At 40.3% G+C, this 19,539-nt stretch overlaps 2 protein-coding genes across 3 annotated transcripts in view; one reads left to right on the plus strand and one right to left on the minus strand.

The window, feature by feature from the left end:
* The window catches only part of CHD1L (chromodomain helicase DNA binding protein 1 like), a 178,974-nt gene that overhangs the window by 70,473 nt on the left and 88,962 nt on the right, over nucleotides 1-19,539 (plus strand). The gene's annotated exons all lie outside the window — the stretch shown is intronic.
* Nucleotides 1-19,539, minus strand: part of FMO5 (flavin containing dimethylaniline monoxygenase 5) — a 34,718-nt gene that overhangs the window by 12,396 nt on the left and 2,783 nt on the right. For both annotated transcript variants that reach the window (XM_015084010.3, XM_053214694.1), the window contains exons 3-6: nucleotides 6,339-6,527; nucleotides 4,679-4,841; nucleotides 3,527-3,669; nucleotides 439-638 (exon numbers count right to left, since the gene is read on the minus strand). In XM_015084010.3, coding sequence (XP_014939496.1) covers nucleotides 439-638; nucleotides 3,527-3,669; nucleotides 4,679-4,841; nucleotides 6,339-6,527 — 695 coding nt within the window. The remainder of the gene's footprint in view (nucleotides 1-438; nucleotides 639-3,526; nucleotides 3,670-4,678; nucleotides 4,842-6,338; nucleotides 6,528-19,539) is intronic.

Consider the following 19,539-nt stretch of genomic DNA (forward strand, 5'->3'; position numbering starts at 1 on the left):
CTCTCTCTCTGCCACTCGCCTGCTCGCTCTCTCTCTCTCTCTCTCTCAAAAATAAAATAAAACCTTAAAAAAATTAAAAAGAAGTTGTATCTGAGGAAATAATAAAATGGTTAAGGTCAAGGAGAGTTATAGCTTGAAGATTACAGATGAGTAGATCTTGGACTCCTATGAGGGCAAAATAGAAATCTGATCTCAGATCTGTGGATTTTCTTTCTTTTTCTTTTTCTTCTTTTTAGGAATCTTTGCACTCAACGTGGGCCTCAAACGCACAACCCTGAGATTAAGAGTTGCATGCTCTTCCAACTGAGCCAGCCAGGTGCCCCACAGATCTGTGGGTTTTCTTAATGTATGGGTAAGGGTAGTTCTGTTAACCTGTGCCAACAGTCCTTGTTCTTGTGCCTTGGCTATTACTGCCCCACCCCCATCCTGGTAACATACCTGTGTTTAGGCTTTAGGCCAAACATTTCATGGTCAAACCTTTGGTTCATCTTTTTCTCCAAAAAATTGTTTGCTAATGATTGACCACAGATCTTCAAAAGAAAATGTTTAAATCGAGAAGAGACTAACACATCAAGGGGATATCCATAGTCTGCTACACGATTCAGGACCCAAGACCCTCTCCTGGTGCTGAGGAAAACCTGGGGCATGGAAAAAAAAATGGTTTGCTTTTGCCATTCTCTGGCTCATAATCCTTTGATAGCACCTGCTCTCTTCAAGATTAAGTCCAGACTCATTCATCTCTCTTTTTAGTCCCTGCACGATCTTTGTTTTATTTTCTGCAGTTTTCCTTCTCAAACACTATGTGTACAATTAGATTAGGGCATTCACTAAGAATGTGTCTTGCTCTGAACCACCACTGCATTTCTGCTTAATGGCATTATGCCTCCTTGAAAAGTCGCCTATCCTCTTAATTCTCCAAAGCCTATTTATTGTTAAGATCCAGATCAAGTCTGCCTCCTCCATAAGACACTACTGACCATTCTGGCTGACAATTTTCTCTCCATCCTCTGAGCTACTCTAGCACTTACCACCTGTCCAACTCATTTAAAATTATGGAGCAGTTGAGCTGAAATCAATTGCACATCATTTAATCCAAAACCTTCATCCTTTTTTGCCTTTGACATTGTTAGCACTATTACCAACACAAAACAAAACACCCCCAAAAACCCCAAAACAAACCCACACCTGTTATTTATCATTTATATCCATATTAAGCTTTTTATACTCATTTCTGTCTCTCCAAATGTGTTTCCTCCACGGTGGGGGGTCTAGCATACACATCTTCTAGTCTCCCCAACACATCATCCTCATTGTTTCCATTTATTGTTTCCATTTATTGAGAATTATGACCTGTAAGTGATTGTGCCAGGGCCTTTACCTATATTTTATTTAATCAATACAACAGTCCCTTGAGGTAGTTCTTCTTATCCTCATTTTATGCATGAGAAGATGAATAACTTGCCTGAGATCATACAGCTAGTAAATGGAAGGGCTGAATATCCAACTCAGGTCTGAGTCACCCCAAATCCTGTGCTGCTGAAGAATTGTTTCACTGACTGCTTAAAGGAAAAACTGTAGATCGCTAGTCAAACAACAGGAAGCTGATAAAGTTTTGATATTCAGTTACTTGGCAAAAGTACCTCCTTCTCTACAAGACTTTCTGGGGATGTAATTACCTGCTTTATGGTCTTTTGTCTAAGCTCTTCCATAAAACGGTGACCTGTCTACAGAGGGATGATAATGTACTTTACACATACCTTCTCACTGATGGTAACCGCATGGGCTCTCATTACTGAGCACTTTGACATATCATAGTCTAAGTATGCATGGTCCTAGGAATCACACAGCTTTATGTGCAGTCTGTATAACTTTTGTTATAAAAGTATATGAGTCCTATAAATGCTCAGAGTCTCAATTAAAAGGCTCCCTACATACAAAATTGTGACAATAATACATCGCAAGGCTGTTGTCAGAATTAGTGTTTTTGCAAAGGGTGTGGCATATGGTAAACATTCAATAAATGCTTAATGGTTATCATCATACTTCTTATTTCAGTTTTCTATCTATACCTTGTTTTAACACCATATTTATAAGAAAAAATGATTTATAAGAAAAAAAGGTGAGGAAAGTTGTTTTATAAGAAACAGATATGTTCTCTTCACAAAAGCATTATACCACAAGAATTATTATACCAAAATTTCCTTGATATACTGAAACTTACAGATCCACTTAAATTTTTTGATTTACAAACAAATTCTAATAAATACAATTTAATACATAAAGCAAAAAGTTAGAACCTGGCAAGTGAGTGTCTTTGGCTTGCTTTGTGGGATGTCGGCACTGCCCCTGCCACGCAGACATGGTTTTGCTGTGCATTGTCCCGGCCTTTCTCAGACACAGCCACCTTATCTCCACCCGCTCTAGATGCTTTGTTCTTTGGCAATCTACAGTTCCTCAGTGCATGGAAGTCTCAGCGCCCTTATAACTGACCATTCAACGTGTTTGGATCCCTACCATATACCTTGCACAATCTTTCATCATTACACCTACACACATTTTAACCCTTTTTTTAATACCAATTTCCTGATAAAGCTTGTTGAATTGATGCATGGAATAACATATGAAATTACTTTTGTGGTGATGGATGGGGATAATACTGAGAAGTGTTATTGAATGGAGTTTCTGAGTAAAGGTCACTTAACAAAGTTGCAGCATTAAACTTCTATTGAAAAATAGTAATTTAAAACATATTTGTGGAGAAACACAGCTTAATTAAAGTTACTAGAAAACAACCAGACATTCCCCTATTGCCAATAAAGTTATGATTCAATAAAGACACAAATAACAAAATGTAACAATGACACATCTTTTTCTAGGAATTTACAATGAAGGCACTCTCTTCCTAGTTCAAAATCTATGATAAAAAACAAAACAAAACAAAACAAAAAAGACCTCTAGGACATAGAAATTGCTTTAGGGTGAATGTCCTTCTATTACTGAACTGTATGCAGAGCTGAGGTGAACTTGCATGTACCACAGTGTGGATGCTTTCCATACTGATATCCACGTTATCTTCGGAAAGATTAGACTGCTTCTTTTTTTCCATTTGGGGAGAGAAGAGGAAAATTACCCCACCATCCTATGAGCACAAAGCCTTCAGCTAAACCAGTGTGCTTCCCTTCACGTAAGACTGTGGCACTTCTGCTGTCCTAAACAAGAGCCACACTCTGAAGGCTGCATTTGACCAAACTCCCCAAGGAACTGCATGGTCTTTAAAGTCAGAGGCACATTCAGAAGAGACAGCTGATTGGGATCACTGGGATTCTTTATGTGAGGTCAACTGAATGATGGGAATCTAACAGGGAATGTTGGCTCCCTCATATCATCAACATAATGTTGCCAACTGAGGTCACAGAGCCAAGCCCTGTGTTTGCTGCTATATGGGCTATATGAAGAGGTATTTATACTCTATGTTGGGTCCACATACAGCTTCTTTGGTGAAGCAAAGTAATTTACTGATTCAAACCTGCTTGGCTGTGTGGGAAATTTCCACAGCCAGATCCCCTCCAGAATTTCCAATGCCAATTACAATGACTCTCTTTCCAGTGAAACTCTCTGGATTCTTATAGTCCCGGCTATGGAAGTACTGTCCTTTGAACTTCTCAATTCCTGCAAGGGAAGGGAAAAGAATTATCTGATGAGGTTTATCTGCTATCATTTGTCAAATCATTCATTCTGTTAGCGGTGTGTAGAGTTTAAGCACACATCTCCACATAGTCTCCCTTTACACAGCTGCACTCTTGCCTTCTGAATATATTTGCCTATTTTCTTTTCTCACAGTCTCAGAGCAGAATCTTGTGATTTCCTTATCATGAATAGTTGGCTTAACTCAGGATCTGTTTATATTTTGGACTTGTGGACTCCCAAATCCAAACTCCTTCAGAAAATCTCCATTACCTTTTGTCTTTTCATCCTCTTTAAATACCTACCAACTGACTTGATTTCCCTCAGGTCATGATCTCACGGTTTGCAGATCAAGCCCTGAGTCAGGCTGCTCCATGCCGAGGGTGAGGAACCTGCTTGGGGTTCTCTCTCTCCCTCTCCCTCTCCCTTTGCCCCTCCCCTGTTCCTGTGTGCACACACACATGCTCGGGTGCACTCTCTCTCTCTCTTTCTGTCTCAAAAGAAATAAACTTAAAATTAAATTAAACACATCCATTTCAATTGGAGTTTATATGTTTTCATATACTCTAGAATATAATAAATAGAGTGCTTTGTTTTTTTCAAAATGAAAATCCAGGTCAAAGACTATAATTAACTTCTTTCTTGAAGTTTTAATTTCTTCCTTAGAAACTCAATATTCATTTGTTTCCTCAATTGCTGAAAAATCCTTCAACCTTCAAGTTTATGTTCTTTCTTTTGATCCTTAGAAAAACTAAGGTTGTTGTGAAACCAAAGATAGAGCCTTCTAATTTTTCTCTAGTCCCCGAAAATGTTATTTCTGCCTCCCAAATGGCAATAATCAAAGTCACCCCAACATCTTTCAGGGGAACATGTAGAATTATTATAAGCCCTTTTTTCATCCCAAGGTAGGAATCACTTAGACCACCATTTTCCCATTCCTCAGAGATCAATCACGGGCATGGCACACAGGCTTCCCTCCTTGTAGACTACTCACCAGGGAAGCTTTCCAAGGGTAAGTGAGCATTGGTGTGATGGCCGGTGCAAACCATGACTCCATCAAAGACATTTACCTCCTTTTCCCCTTCAGATTCTGTAACTACCTCCCATTGGCCTGAAGTGGAGAAATCAGGCTGCTTCTTCACACTGCACACAGTGGTCTGAAAGAAAAGTGATAGCTATGGGAGACTGTAACCATAGCCTGTACAGTGGACATCTTCCCTGACATGTCTCTCTTTGCAGGGTATTAACACATATGATATCACATATGATATCACAAGTATGATATCACATAATAGAGCTAATGCAGGAATATTTAATTTTCATATTTCACAAATAAGAACTTTTTTGTTTGGGGCTGGGGTCAGCGTGAGAAAACTCCCGTGAGGCAGGCTAAATAAAATGGCAGGATAATGCCGCACTCTCCCCTGCTTCTAGAAAAGTGCAAATTACTAGTTCTCTTAGACCAGTACCTAAGATGTCATGCGACACTCGAATAGAACTTCAGCTTCTCCAGTGCTTCTGAGACACCTCATGCATTAAGTGCCTATTCCTCCCCTGACCTCCAGACAAGTCCTATTTGAAAGTTGTTGAGGGGTGCCTGGGTAGCTCTGGGGCACCTGGGTGGCTCAGTCAGTTAAGTGTCTGATTTCTGTGCAGGTCATGATCTTGCGGTTCGTGAGTTCGAGCCCTGCGTCAGGCTCTGTGCTGACAGCTCAGAGACTGGAGCCTGCTTCGGATTCTGTGTCTCCCTCTCTCTCTGCCCCTCCCCTGCTCATGCTCAGTCTCTCTCTGTCTCAAAAATAAATAAAACACTAAAAAAAAAATTTAAAAAAAAAAGTTGTTGAGAGTAGATCCAAATAGTTCTCATCACAGGGGGAAACAAAAAGGTAGAAGATTTAGGCTTTTTGCCAGTTGTCAGAAATACCTGTGTTGTTGTTGTTGTTCTTTTGTTTTTTATGGCCATGGTTAAGATGACAGAAAAATCATGGAAGACTTAACAGTAAGGAACCATTGGAGTGATCTAGTACAACCATCTTGTTTCACAAACAAGAAAATTTTTACAAACAAGAGACATCAAAGTTTAGGAACTTACTTGCCTGAGGTCACAAGTTGATTAGTGGTAGAGCAAAGACTAGGACTCAAATTTTCATTCCCCATTTCAGTGTTCTTTCTTCTACACCAGAGTTAACCTTGGCTTCCTCAATAAGTTCCCGATAACTGCTTCACTGGGTTGTTGTGATCACATAAAACTAATGCATTGGCAAGTACTTCAGAAAGTATAAAAGGCTAAGCAGTAGCAGGTAAGTTGTGGCGGACTGAGAAGGTTTTAAGTTCCCATATCTGTCAGTTCCCCTCTCTAACTGGGAAAACATTTCCCCTCATTTGTTTTATTGCAATTAAATAGTATAAAATGAAGGAATGGAACCATTCTGGCAGGTGGCTTCCAAGATCTGAAGCCCAAAATATACAGAAAAAGGACCTTTCCATGGATATATTTCAGGCACAGAGAAGACATAAGAATAGAGTTGTTGTCTGGATAGGATAGATATATGGGCATATTAAGCCAGTCTTTACTTGTAAACACTGGTAAATGAAACCACATTATTCATTTATTTGACAACTTCAAACACAAAGACACTCACAAAATTTCCTACCTTCAATCGAATATATTTTAGAAGATCAAATTCTTTGGCATACATCCTGAAATACTCCAGGACCTGGGAGTTGTGCATGAAGTTAGGATAATGATCTGGGATGGGATAGTCACTGAAGCACATCATCTCCTTAGAAGTGTTGATGATCACTGATTTGTAAATGCTGGCCCTTCCTTCTTCAGGATTTTCCTACAGTAAATAAGAAGCATTCATAGCAACTTGAGAATTAACTTTATGGTTTATAAACAGTCACTAAACATTTGAAAAAGTTTCTGAAAGAAATGCCAATGAAAAAGTTATACAGACACATAACATCCCTTCACATCTCCAGGTATTTGTGCCCTTGGGTAGTCTCTTCCCCTAGAATCTGAGTGGTCTCTATTACTTGCTTTTGACCAACAGCATGAAGTTGGAATGATACCCAATAGCTTCCAAGACAGTCCTAAGGAGTCTTGCAGCTTTTGCCCTCTGTCTCTTAGAAAGCTTGATTTGGCAGGAGTCAGCAGTTATGTAAGAAGTCCAACTACCTTAAGCCACCATTCTGTGAGTAAGCCCAAGTCAGCCACATGAAGAGAATGTTTGGGAAACAGAGATATGCAGCTAGCCCTTGGAAATTCCATTTATCCCAGCTGAAGTTCTAAATATGTGAGTGAAGAGACCATAGCAGAAAATGAATTTGGAGACATCTAAACTATAATTTTCTTTAAAAATTTTTTTTTAATGTTTATTTATATTTGAGAGAGAGACAGAGAGAGAGAAAGAGAAAGAATGTGAGCAGGGGAGGGGCAGAGAGAGACGGAGACAGAACCTGAAGCAGGTTCCAGGCTCTAAGCTGTCAGCACAGAGCCTGACGTGGGGCTTGGACCCATGAGCCATGAGATCATGACCTCAGTTGAAGTCGCACACTTAACCAACTGAGCCACCCAGATGCCCCTAAACTATAATTTTCAAATCTATGTAGGAACACTGAAAATGGCCCATGATACAATTTTTAGTTAAAAAGGTAATATTACAAAATTAAATTCACATTCTCACCACCAAATGCATAAAACTATGTATGCATAGGGCAATTGTATACCTATGTCTACCCACATTTATATAATTATACATTGTATAAGTTCTCTCCTGTTAGGTAGTTCTCTCTGAATATATTTCACTTATTTATTTATTTTTAATTTTTTTAATGTTTATTAATTTTTGATACAGAGACAGCACAAGCAGGGGAGGGGCAGAGAGAGAGGGAGACACAGAATCGGAAGCAGGCTCCAGGCTCTGCTGTCAGCACAGACAGGGCTGTGCTGCCCAGCACGACGCAGGGCTCTAACTCACTGACCGCGAGCTCATGACCTGAGCTGAAGTCAGACACTCAAATGACTGAGCCTCCCAGTGCCCCTATTTCATTTATTTTTAAGTCAGTATAGCCTGAAAATAGGAAAAACAAGTTGATTTACGAAGGAGGTAGTATTTTTTTCTTCTGTTTTTGTGAAATGTTGTACATGCCCGTACATGACTTTAAAAAAAAAAAGCCTTCAGCAAACTAAGAAAAGAGAAAATTTCTTCAATTTGATAAAAACAACTGACAAAATACCTACAGCTAACTTCATAACTTAATAGTGAGAAAATGGACAATTTCCCCCTACAATTGGGAACAAGGCAAAGATGTCCTCTCTCACCACTCATGTTCAACACTATACTAGAAATCCTAGTTGGTGCAATAAGACAGGAAAAGGAAATAGTGGCTGTACCAGATTGCATTCCCACTAACAATGCAAGAAGGTTCCGCTTTGTCCACATCTTCACCAGCACCTGTTGTTTCTTGTGTTGTTGATTTTAGCCATTCTGACAAGTGTGACGTGATATCTCGTGTAGTCTTCATTTGTGTTTCTCTGATTATAAGTGATGTTGAGCATCTTTTCATGTGTCTGTTGGCTATCTGTATGTCTTCCTTGGAAAATGTCTATTCATGTCTTTTGTCCATTTTGAAATTGGATTGTTTTTTGGATGTTGAATTTTATAAGTTCTTTATATATTTTGGATACTAGCCCTTTATCAGATATGTCATCTGCAGATATCTTCTTACATTCTGAAGGTTGCCTTTTAGTTTTCTTGATTGTTTCCTTTGCTGTGCAGAAGCTTTTTATTTTCATGAGGTCCCCAGAGTTTATTTTTGCTTTTGTTTCCCTTGCCTTAGAAGACATATCTAGAAAGAAGTTTCTATGGCTGATGTCAAAGAGGTTACTGCTCATGTTCTCCTCTAGGATTTTTATGGTTTTATGTCTCACATTTAGGTCTTTAATTCATTTGAATTTTTTTCTTTAAAAAAATTTTTTTTAAACATTTATTCATTTTTTAGAGTGAGAGAGACAGAGCATGAGCTGGGGAGGGGCAGAGACAGAGGGAGACACAGAATCAGAAGCAGGCTCCAGGCTCCGAGCTGTCAGCACAGGGCCTGACGCAAGGCTCGAACTCACGAACTGTGAGATCATGACCTGAGCTGAAGTCGGACACTCAACTGACTGAGCCACCCAGGCACCCCTTGAATTTATTTGTCTGTGTGGTATAAGAAAGTGGTCCATTTTAATTCTTTTGCATGTTGCTGCCCAGTTTTCCCAGCACCATTTTTGAAGAGACTTTTTCCTGTTAGATATTCTTTCCTGCTTTGTCAAACATTAATTGACCATATAGTTGTGGGTTCCTTTCTGGTTTTTCTATTTTGTTCTATTGATCCATATGTCTGTTTTTGTAGCAGTACCATACTATTTGGATCACTATATATATAATATATATATATATATATATTATATATATATATAATATATATATATATTATATTCAATATAACTTGAAGTCTGGAATTGTGATGCCTCCATTTTTGCTTTTCTTTTTCAAGATTGCTTTAGCTATTTGGGGAAAATAGTATGGAGGTTCCAATAAAGTTCCAATAATAGTTAAATAGAACTATCCTATGATACAGCAATTGCACTACTGGGTACTTATCCAAAGAATACAAAAATACTAATTCAAAGGGATACATGCACCCCAATGTTTACAGGAATGTTATCTTCAGTAGCCTAACTATGGAAATAGCCCAAGTGTTCATAGACTGATGAATGGATAAAGAAAGTATGGTATGTATGTGTGTGTATACACACACACACACACACATTGGAATAATAACCATAAAAAGAATGAAATCTTGCCATTTGCAACAATGTGGATGGAGATAGAGAGTATTATGCTAAGTCATAATGACATAATCAAAGAAGTCAGAGAAAGACAAATGCCATATGATTTAACTCGTATGTGGAATTTAAGAAACAAAACAAACAAGCAAAGGGGAAAAAAAGAGAGGTAAACCAAGAAACAGATTCTTAACTACAGAGAACAAACTGATGGTTACCAGAGAAAAGGTGGGTAGGGTGATGGGTTAAATAGGTGATGGGGATTAAGGAGTGTACTTGTCGTGATGAGCAATGGGTGTTTTATGGACGTGTTGAATCACTATATTGTTTACCTGAAAGTAATGTTACACTGTATGTTAACTAACTGGAATATAAATAAAAACATAATAAATAAACAAAAATAAATAAAGTGGCATTAAAGCAAAAAAAAAAAAAAGGAAAGGAAATAAAAGTATACAGATTGGGATGAAGAAATAAAACTATTTTTATCCATAGGTGACATCACTGTTTATGTAGAAAATCCCAATGGATTAAAAAAACAGAAAAAAACCACAACAACCTGGAACTAATAAGCAAGTATAGCAGGGTTGGAGGATATAAGGTTAATATACAAAGCCAATTACTTTCCTATATGCCAGAAATGAGTGATTGGATTTAAATTTACAAAAAAAAATACTATTTACAATTGGACCCACAAAATTAAATACTTAGTCATGAATCTAATAAAATATGTGTAAGACTTATATGCAGAAACTATAAAACACAGATGAAAAAAATCAAAGTTCTAAATAAGTAGAAAGATCTTCGGTGCTTGTAGATTGAAGGACTCAACATTGTTAACATATCAGTTCTTCTCAAGGTGATCTATAGGTTCAGTGCAATCCCAACCAACATCCCAGCAAGCTATTTTGTAGACAGTGACAACTTGATACTAAAGTTTATATTGAAAGACAAAAGGCCTAGAAAAGCCAACTTTGTCCTTAAGTGTATACTGTGCATAGTGACTTTCTTTCAAAGAGTAGAGTATGGGAAGGAGTGTATAGTATGGCAAGGGAGAAAAAAAGACGAGGGACTTTACAGTGGCAAAATCTGACAAACACAAGGTCATCAAGGTTAACATCAATAGTGGTAAGTCATATTGAGAGTACATACTACTGATGTGATACGATGAGAATGTTACTTTACCTTTATGGTCTTCTTCCCCCAAATCCATAGCCGCAGTCTAACGGTGACAAAAACATCAGGCAAATCCTGACTGAGGGACATTCTATAAAATAACTAATAATCCTCAAAACTGTCAAGGTCATCAAAACAAGGGAAGCTGATAGGGTGCCTAGGTGGCTCAGTGGGTTAAGCGTCCGACTTCAGCTCAGGTCATGCTCTCATGGTTTATGAGTTGAAGCCTCGTGTAGAGCTCTGTGCTGACAGTGTGGAGCCTGCTTGAGATTCCCTCTCTCCCTCTCTCTGTGTGCCTGCCCTGCTCATGGGAACCCATGTGCATGCACTGTCTCTCTCTGTCTTTCAAAATAAATAAATAAACATTTAAAAAAAGGTACAATGTCATCCTCATTTATCACCTGAGAAAGCTGGGGTAAAAACAATAGGGAAAAGTTCTCCACATCAATTGCAATGAGAAATAAGTAATGGAGACCTTTATTGAGACCACAGACCAATAAAAGAAGAATCTCTGGATGCACTGACATCAGTATTTGTTAAAGTTTCCCAGGTAACTCTTCACAGTACAGCCACTGCTGAGCACCACTGCTCTATACCCTCTTTGAAGTGCTTCTGTATTCATTCGTCTTTTTTTTTTTTTTTGGTGGGAAGAGAGTTAATAAATTTAAGAATTATTTATTTATTTATTTTTTAATATTTATTTTTGCGAGAGAGAGAGACAGAGCGCAAGCAAGGTAGGGGCAGAGAGAGAGGGAGACACAGAATCTGAAGCAGCCTTCAGGCTCTGAGCTGTCAGCACAGAGCCTGATACAGGGCTTGAACTCATGAACTGTGAATTCGTGACCTGAGCCGATGTCATGGGCTTAACTGAGCCACCCAGGTGCCCCTAAGAATTTTTTAAAAGCTACTCATATAAGGGTATTTATTACTTAACTTTATATTTTAGGTATGCCTGGGTGGCTCAGTCAGTTAAACACCTGACTCTTGATTTTGGCTAGCGTCATGATCTCACAGTTCATGGGATTGAGCCCTTCATAAGGCTGTTCACTAACAGTGTGGAACCTGCTTGGGATTCTCTCTACCTCCCTCTCTCTCTGCCCTTCCCCTGCTTGTGCTCTCTCTCTCTCCCTCTCAAAAATAAATAGGGGAGCCTGGGTGGCTCAGTCAGTTGAGCATCTAACTTCAGCTCAGGTCATGATCTCACGGTTCGTGGTTTGAGCCCCATGTTGGGCTCTGCACTGACAGCTCAGAGCCTGGAGTCTGCTTCAGATTCTGTGTCTCGCTGTCTCTCTGGCCCTCCCCTGCTCACGCTGTGTCTCACTCTTTCTCAAAAATAAATAAACATTAAAAAAATTTTTTTAAATTAAAAATAAATAAAGAATGTTTTTATATTTTAAATTAACATTTATCAATACACCACATTTTACATTATATTGTATACACATGGTATCTTTCTTTATATTACATATATATATATACTCTGTTTTTTAAGATACTATTTTTAAGTAATCTCTACACCCAACCTGGGGCTCAAACTTACAACCCTGAGATCAAGAATCACATGCTCTACTGACTGAGCCAGTCACGCACCCCTACATATGCTGTTTAGAGCTTTACAACTGGAAATGTAGTTCTCAGATTAGCAGCATCTATATAACCTAGGGGCTTATCAGATATGCAGAATCTTTGAAGGAGCACCCTAATAAGCACCCTAATGTTTATAGCAGCACTATCAGCGATAGCCCAAGTATGGAAAGAACCCAAACTGATTCATCGACTGATGAATGGATAAAGATGTGGTATATATGTACAATGGAATATTACTCGGCCATCAAAAAGAATGAAATCTTGCCATTTGCAATGACATGGATGGAGCTAGAGGGTATTATGCTAAGCAAAATTGGTCACAGAAAGACAAATATCATATTATTTCACTCATATATGGAATTTAAGAAACAAATGACGAACATTTGTTTCTTAAAAGGGGAAGGGAAGGAAAAATGAAATAAGATATAAAAACAGAGAGGGAAGCAAACCCTAAGAGATTCTTAATTATGGAGAACAAAGTGACAGTAGCTGGAGGGGAGGTGGGTGGGGGGATGGGCTAAATGGGTGATGGGCATTAAGGAGGGCACTTGTGATGAGCACTGGGTGTTATATGTAAGTGATGAGTCACTAAATTCTACCCCTGGAACCAGTACTACACTATATGTACACAACTAACTTGAATCTAAATAAAAGTTTGGAAGAAAAAATTTAAGAAAGAAATGCAGAATTTTGGCAGCACTCCAGATTAATGAATCAGAATGCATTTTGGCAAAATCTCCAGTGATTCATATGCACATTAAAGTTCGAAAAGCACTGCTTTGGTATGCTTTAAGGATTTAGAAAACTCAGATTGACTAAAGACTCTTTTTTTTTTAATTTTTTTAAATGTTTATTTATTTTTGAGACAGAGAGAGACAGAGCATGCATGGGGGAGGGGCAGAGAGAGAGGGAGACACAGAATCAGAAGCAGGATCCAGGCTCTGAGCCATCAGCCCAGAGCCCGACGTGGGGCTCGAACTCGCGGACCGTGAGATCATGACCTGAGCTGAAGTCGGACACTTAACCAACTGAGCCACCCAGGCGCCCCTAAAGACTCTTAAAAAAAGTACTTTCCAGCATTAAATACGTATTAAATCCTCAGCATTCATAAGGAGTTTATCATTTTAAAGCTATTTCACTCCTAAAGTAATATTAAAGTGTGAAGAATCAAAAAGATACATTTCCCATTAGCACCTACTTTCCACTATCAGTCTGATCTAATGTTAATGAGGAGACCAAGAAATGACTGAAATTAATATCTTGAGAACTTATAAGTAATTATTACTGCAAAGTATTCAGCAATAACAAGAAGAAGGCAAGTGGAGACTGAATCCTACTCCTGTTTTGCAAGTGGAATGGAGACATAGGAAAAGAGATGGGAGAGTGCAAGTGACAGTGTCTGAGAAGAAAAACATGTATGCTGAATCTCTAAGACCTATCACAAGAAAAAGAAAATGGCAGCCCTGAGTGCCCGATGTCTTACTGGACACGTGGCAGCAATGGTAGAATTCCAAAGTGCTTGGGATGATCCTATGTGTGAAACCGCCAGTGAATCACAGAAAGGTTGTGGGGGCGAGGAAGCAGGACTCCAAATAATAAGCAAGGGGGTGGTAGAAACAGATCTCAGAGGAAATTCTTGACAAAACAACATTGGCATGTAAGAGATGTTTATTTCCAAATTAATGGATGTTTATAATACCTCAGGACCCACAACTGTATAACTGTGGAATATATGAGAATGAAAGTCTCTATTTACATAAGCATTCTTTTTTTTTTAAATGGTTGTTTATTTTGAGAGAGAGAGAGAGAGAGAGCGAGCCTGCACGCTCGTGAGTGGGGTGGGAGCAGAGACAGAGGGAGACACAGAAAATCCCAATCAGCTCCATGCTATCAAGCGCAGAGCCTGACACAGGGCTTGAACCCACAAATGGTGAGATCACAACCTGAAATGAAATCAGTTCACCACCCAGGTATCCCTCCACAAGCATTCTAAGCAGCCAATCAAGACATTGTGCTTCTCAAGGAATTAAAAAAAAAATTTCTTAATGTTTATTTATTTTTGAGAGAAAGAGAGACAGAGCCAAGCAGGGAAGAGAGAGGGAGACAGAATCCGAAGCAGGCTCCAGTCTCTGAGCTGTAAGCGCAGAGCCTGATGCGGGGCTCGAATTACAGACTGCGAGGTCATGAGCCGAAGTCAGAAGCTTAACTGACTGAGCCACCCAGGCGTCCCACGGATTTATTTATAAAGCATAAATATATTTGACACTTAACATGTGCCAGGCATTACACTTGGCTCTAGAAATATAGTGTGTGTGTGTGTGTGTGTGTGTGTACATGTATGTATATGTGTAAGTATATTACATACAATATAATAATGGGCACAGATGTAGTCTGTCTTAACAGAGGTTAGAGAGTTATGATGAAATATAGCTTATTTATTTTTAAGGAAGCAAAGCCCGATGCAGGACTTGAACTCATGATCCATGAGATCATGACCTGAGCCAAAGTTGGACGCTTAACTGACTGAGCCATCTAGTCGCCCCTCAAGTTAAGTTTTTAACAGAGAACAAGTTTAAACCACTTTGGAATTAAAAGCCAGAAACCTGATAATCAGGTAGAATGGGGTCCTGAAGTGATTTCATGCCTGATCAGTCATTGCCAAACCTGGGTGATGCTTACCAAAGACACCAAAAGCTTGGGCCCCACTCCAGGATCTCTGAATAATAATAATAATAATAATAATAATAATAATAATAGGGGCACCTGGGTGCCTCAGACATTTAAACTTCTGACTCTTGATTTTTTTCTGCTAGTAGGTACAGACACAGGATTTGAACCCAGGCTATGATTTTAACCTCTATACTAAGTTCTGGCTGGATTTCAAAAGTATGATTTTCTACTAATTACCAAACACTAATTAACAGCCTTTTCAGCTTGTGCCCAAAACTAAGGCATGGGGGTTCTGCCAAGGAGTATTCACTCTAGGTCTGAATAAGGACTATTGTCAAATAGAGTTTGTTCCTCAAGACAGAGTCAAGATGCTATAAAGCCATTTTTAAGCAGTTGGTCAACATTGTCTTCTTTTATGAAATCTAAAACACATCTGGACACCTTAATGCCATTCACTGGTTTAGAAAGTGATTTTATTTTATTTTTTTAATGTTTGTTTATCTTTGAGAGACAGACAGAGACTGAGTGTGAGCAGGGAAGGGGCAGAGACAGAGGGAGGCAGGCTCCAGGCTCTGAGCTGTCGGCACAGAGCCCACCCAATGCAGGGCTCAAACTCACAAACCATGAGATCATGACCTGAGCTGAAGTCAGACGCTTAACCAACTGAGCCACCCAGGTGCCCCTAAAAAGTGATTTGAAAAGCAAACCCAAATGCATGCCACTTTGAAGATCAGTAAAGGAGGTTGGTATTCTTTGGCATATAATTATTTTAACTATCTTTTAAGTAGATGATACCTAAACTTAGTAACAAGTTGTAGGATTGGATGTACATATTAATAACTCAATTTTAAAACTGAATATATGCAAGGACAAGAAATCCCAGTTGCAGGCACCCTCAGCCCTCTTAAGACAGGCCGTGAGTTTGAGCCCCGTATTGGGCTCTGTGCTGACTTGGAGCACACAGCAAATATATTTATGCTTTATAAATAAATACTTGGAGCGCCTGGATGGCTCAGTCGGTTAAGCTTCTGACTTCAGCTCATGACCTAGCAGTCCATGATTCGAGCATCGGGCTCTGTAACATCGGGCTCCGTGACATCGGACTGTGCTGACAGCTCAGAGCCTGGAGCCTGCTTTGGACTCTGTCTCCCTCTCTCTCTCTGCCTCTCCCACCGCTCATGCGCTGTCTCTCTCTCTCAAAAATAAGTTATAAAAACATAAAAAAAGTTTTTTACATTAAACCAGAACTGAAAGAAGGAGAGGGGATGAGAGGGGAGTGGAAGGATCATAAAGTTAGAGAGGACTGAAAAGGGGATCCCCGGAAGGAGTTGGAAGCAGGTATTTCAAGATCACTTACTTATTAATGCAGACCAGGAGCAACCACTCTAAATTTTCTAACTACTTTACATTTTCTTTTCTTTTCTTTTTTAAAAATGTTTATTTATATGAAACAGAAAGACGGAGAGGAAGTGCAGCGGAGGGGCAGAGAGAGAGAGGGGGAGACACAGAATCTGAAGCAGGCTCCAGGCTCCGAGCTGTCAGCACAGAGCCTGATGTAGGGCTTGAACTAAGAACCGTGGGATCATGTGAATGACCCTTCACCAACTGAGCCACCCAGGCACCCCACCACTTTACATTTTCTAATATTTGTTATTTTTTTACACTCCACCCTCACACTGCCCACCCGCAAGATTGTTACTCTCTTTCAGATAGCAGCAAAACTCATTGAATGAAAATGATCTCTGGGGCATTTTCATAGACATCAGTAAAGAAACCTGTGTCCTATTTTGCTGCCAGCATAGGGAAAGAAGAACCTGAATAGCACCTGAGGTGGTAGCAGCTGAGAAGAGGTCAGCAGGTTGAATTCTTCCAAGTTTAATCATTGTTAAACCCATCATATATTTCCTGATGAAAGATAAAATATCTTGTTGTTGGAGGAGGTCATCAAGAGGTAATGATCACTGGTTGACTAAAAGGCTAGGCTTAGGCAGTTGGAGGCTCCTCACCCCTTCTCCTATCTTTGGGCAAATCTCCATTGAATTCTGGGTAAATCAAACAAGTGCTGAGGGGAAGGATCAACTGGCAACCAGTAAGCCTGTCATCCTTGCAGACTGGTAACTGTGAAACAATATAAATTGCCTGTGGGGCACAAGGAACTAGGAGAAGCAATCCAAAACTGCAGTAAGTGACCATAGTGCTTTCAACAGCCCAACATTGCCAGTGAAAGAGTCAGATGGCTCATGGTGAATGACCGCACACTACCTAGAATTGAACAAGGTGGTGCGTCCCCATCCAGACAGCTGTGCCCAACGTTGCCACCATCTTAGATACCTTGGCCAGAGTCCTAGGAGTGCACTGTGCTGCACTGGACTTAGCAAATGCCTTTTTTCAGTATACCCCTGACCACTGAGTCACAAGACCAATTGGCGTTTACATGGGAGAGGCAACAATGGGCCTTCCAAGTGCTTCTCCAAGGTTACCTGCACAGCCCTACCCTATGTCATGGGATGGGAGCCTGAAACCCACCCTGGTCTCCTCTCCATATCACTAAAATGGGCCCATTACATTGATAATACAATGTTAACATGGGAAGACTTGCTTCTGCTGCAGGACACCCTGGAAGCTTTATTGGAGAGAGAGAGGATGGGCAGTGAACCCACAAAAAATTCAAGGCCAAGACATCACTGTAAAGTTTTTGGGAGTTGTCTGGTCGTATAAGACTTTCTGTTGTCCCAGATAGGTGCAAGCCTATCCAACCCCTAAGAATGTGAACGAGATGCCAGTCTTTGTAGGGATTTAGGGGCTTTGGAGGACTTTTATTCCCCAGCTGATACAGTGTCCCCTTACCTTATATTACCTGGTAAAGAACAGTAAGACACCCCCCCCCTCCCAACTGGGGATCAGAGCAGTAAGCTGTCTTTGAAAGGCCAAAATGCTAGAAGGCAGGTTAGTTCTGAGCATCGCTCAAGCAAGACTGCCGTTTGAATTAGATGGGTCTGTGACTCCGGAATATATGAGCTGGACACTGGCAGAAACAAGAGAAGGGGAGAGTACTCCTAGGAATTTGGGTCAGCTCTGGAAGCAGGCAACAACCTGACATACCACCATAGAGCAACAGCTCCTATCAGCGTACCAAGGTCCCCTTCAGGTTAAGCCTCTCACTAAGGAACAGCACATTGTGGTAAGAGCTTCCCTACCTATGAAGGGATGGGTTGAAAATACGTTCCATTGACCCACCTCTGCTATGGCTCAAACTCCCACTGTGATTGAGTGGCATGCCTGTTTGCAGCAGAGGAGCACCCTGTCCAGCAGCCTACTAGAAATGCAGGTACAGTTAGGACCTGTGGGGTATATCGATCCTCCAAGTGCCCCTGCCCCTACCCCTGTTGTGTCCCTGTAGCCTGTGGGGAGGTAGTGGGGAAATTTTGGCTGATGTCTGGTACACAGATGGGTCTAGTCCAGGAAATCCCTCTGTGAGGACTGCAGTCACTACTTAACCCAATAATGACACCATCTGGATGGAAACAGGAACAAAGAACAAAGTTCAGCAGCCAGTGGGATGAACTCAGAACAGCTTGGCTGGCGATCAATCGCTCGTAAGTTCTAGCTGTTAATCCTTTGTTAACCCTTTGCACTGACAATTGGATTGTTTTAAAGGGATGAGACCCATGGCTTGGACATTGGGAAGCCGAGGGGTGGATGATCATGAATAAGCCCTTGTGGGGATCAGGATATGTAAAAAGACGTTTGGGTCTACCTACAAGGGGCTGTGGTACAGGCTGTCTTCTACATCCCTGCTTATAAAGTATGACATCCCCTGGCAATCAGGAAGCTGATACCTTAGTCCATATTGCCCTTGAACTACAGTGACTCATGTTTTGTGTGTTCTAAACAATGCCAAAGGTAAATACCAAAGGAATCTTGAGTCACCCACCAGCGTTCTCAACCAGTATGGGACTGGCAAATTGATTATATCATCTCCGTCCCTCTGTGTAAATGTTGTACATATGCCCTGGTTTGTGTGGACACTGGCGTCTGGCCTAGTCCAAGCTTTCCCCTGGCACTATGCAAACCAGGCTGTCACCATTAGGGGATTATAGAAACTGAATATCATGTATGGATACCTTCATCAGTAGATGTGATGGTGGGGGGGAGGGTCCCATTTCAAGGGTCATGATGTGCAAGACTGGTCAAAGTCATGACAGTGAGGAGTGCCTGGGTGGCTCAGTCAGTTAAGCATCTGACTCTTGATTTTGGCTCATGGTTTGTGAGATCAAGTCCCACATCGGGCTCTGTGCTGACAGCATGGAGCCTGCTTGGGATTCTCTCTCCCTCTCAAAATAAATAAACATTAAAAAAAGAGTCTTGACAGTAAAAAGAGGTTCCTGCTCCCAAGCAGCAGGGTTGGTAGAAAGGAAAAATGGAATATTAAAGGAGCAGATGACATTACTAACAGGTAAAACCACCTTGGCCAAGTAGACTAAGGTACCATTCCAGGCATTAACACATTTTCATAATCAACCAGTAAGACCTGTTGCCCCAACTCATACCAAGGATCAACAAGTTATGCTGCTGAAAACACCAAA

This window comes from Acinonyx jubatus, chromosome C1, assembly GCF_027475565.1.
Source record: "Acinonyx jubatus isolate Ajub_Pintada_27869175 chromosome C1, VMU_Ajub_asm_v1.0, whole genome shotgun sequence".
NCBI lineage: Eukaryota > Metazoa > Chordata > Mammalia > Carnivora > Felidae > Acinonyx > Acinonyx jubatus.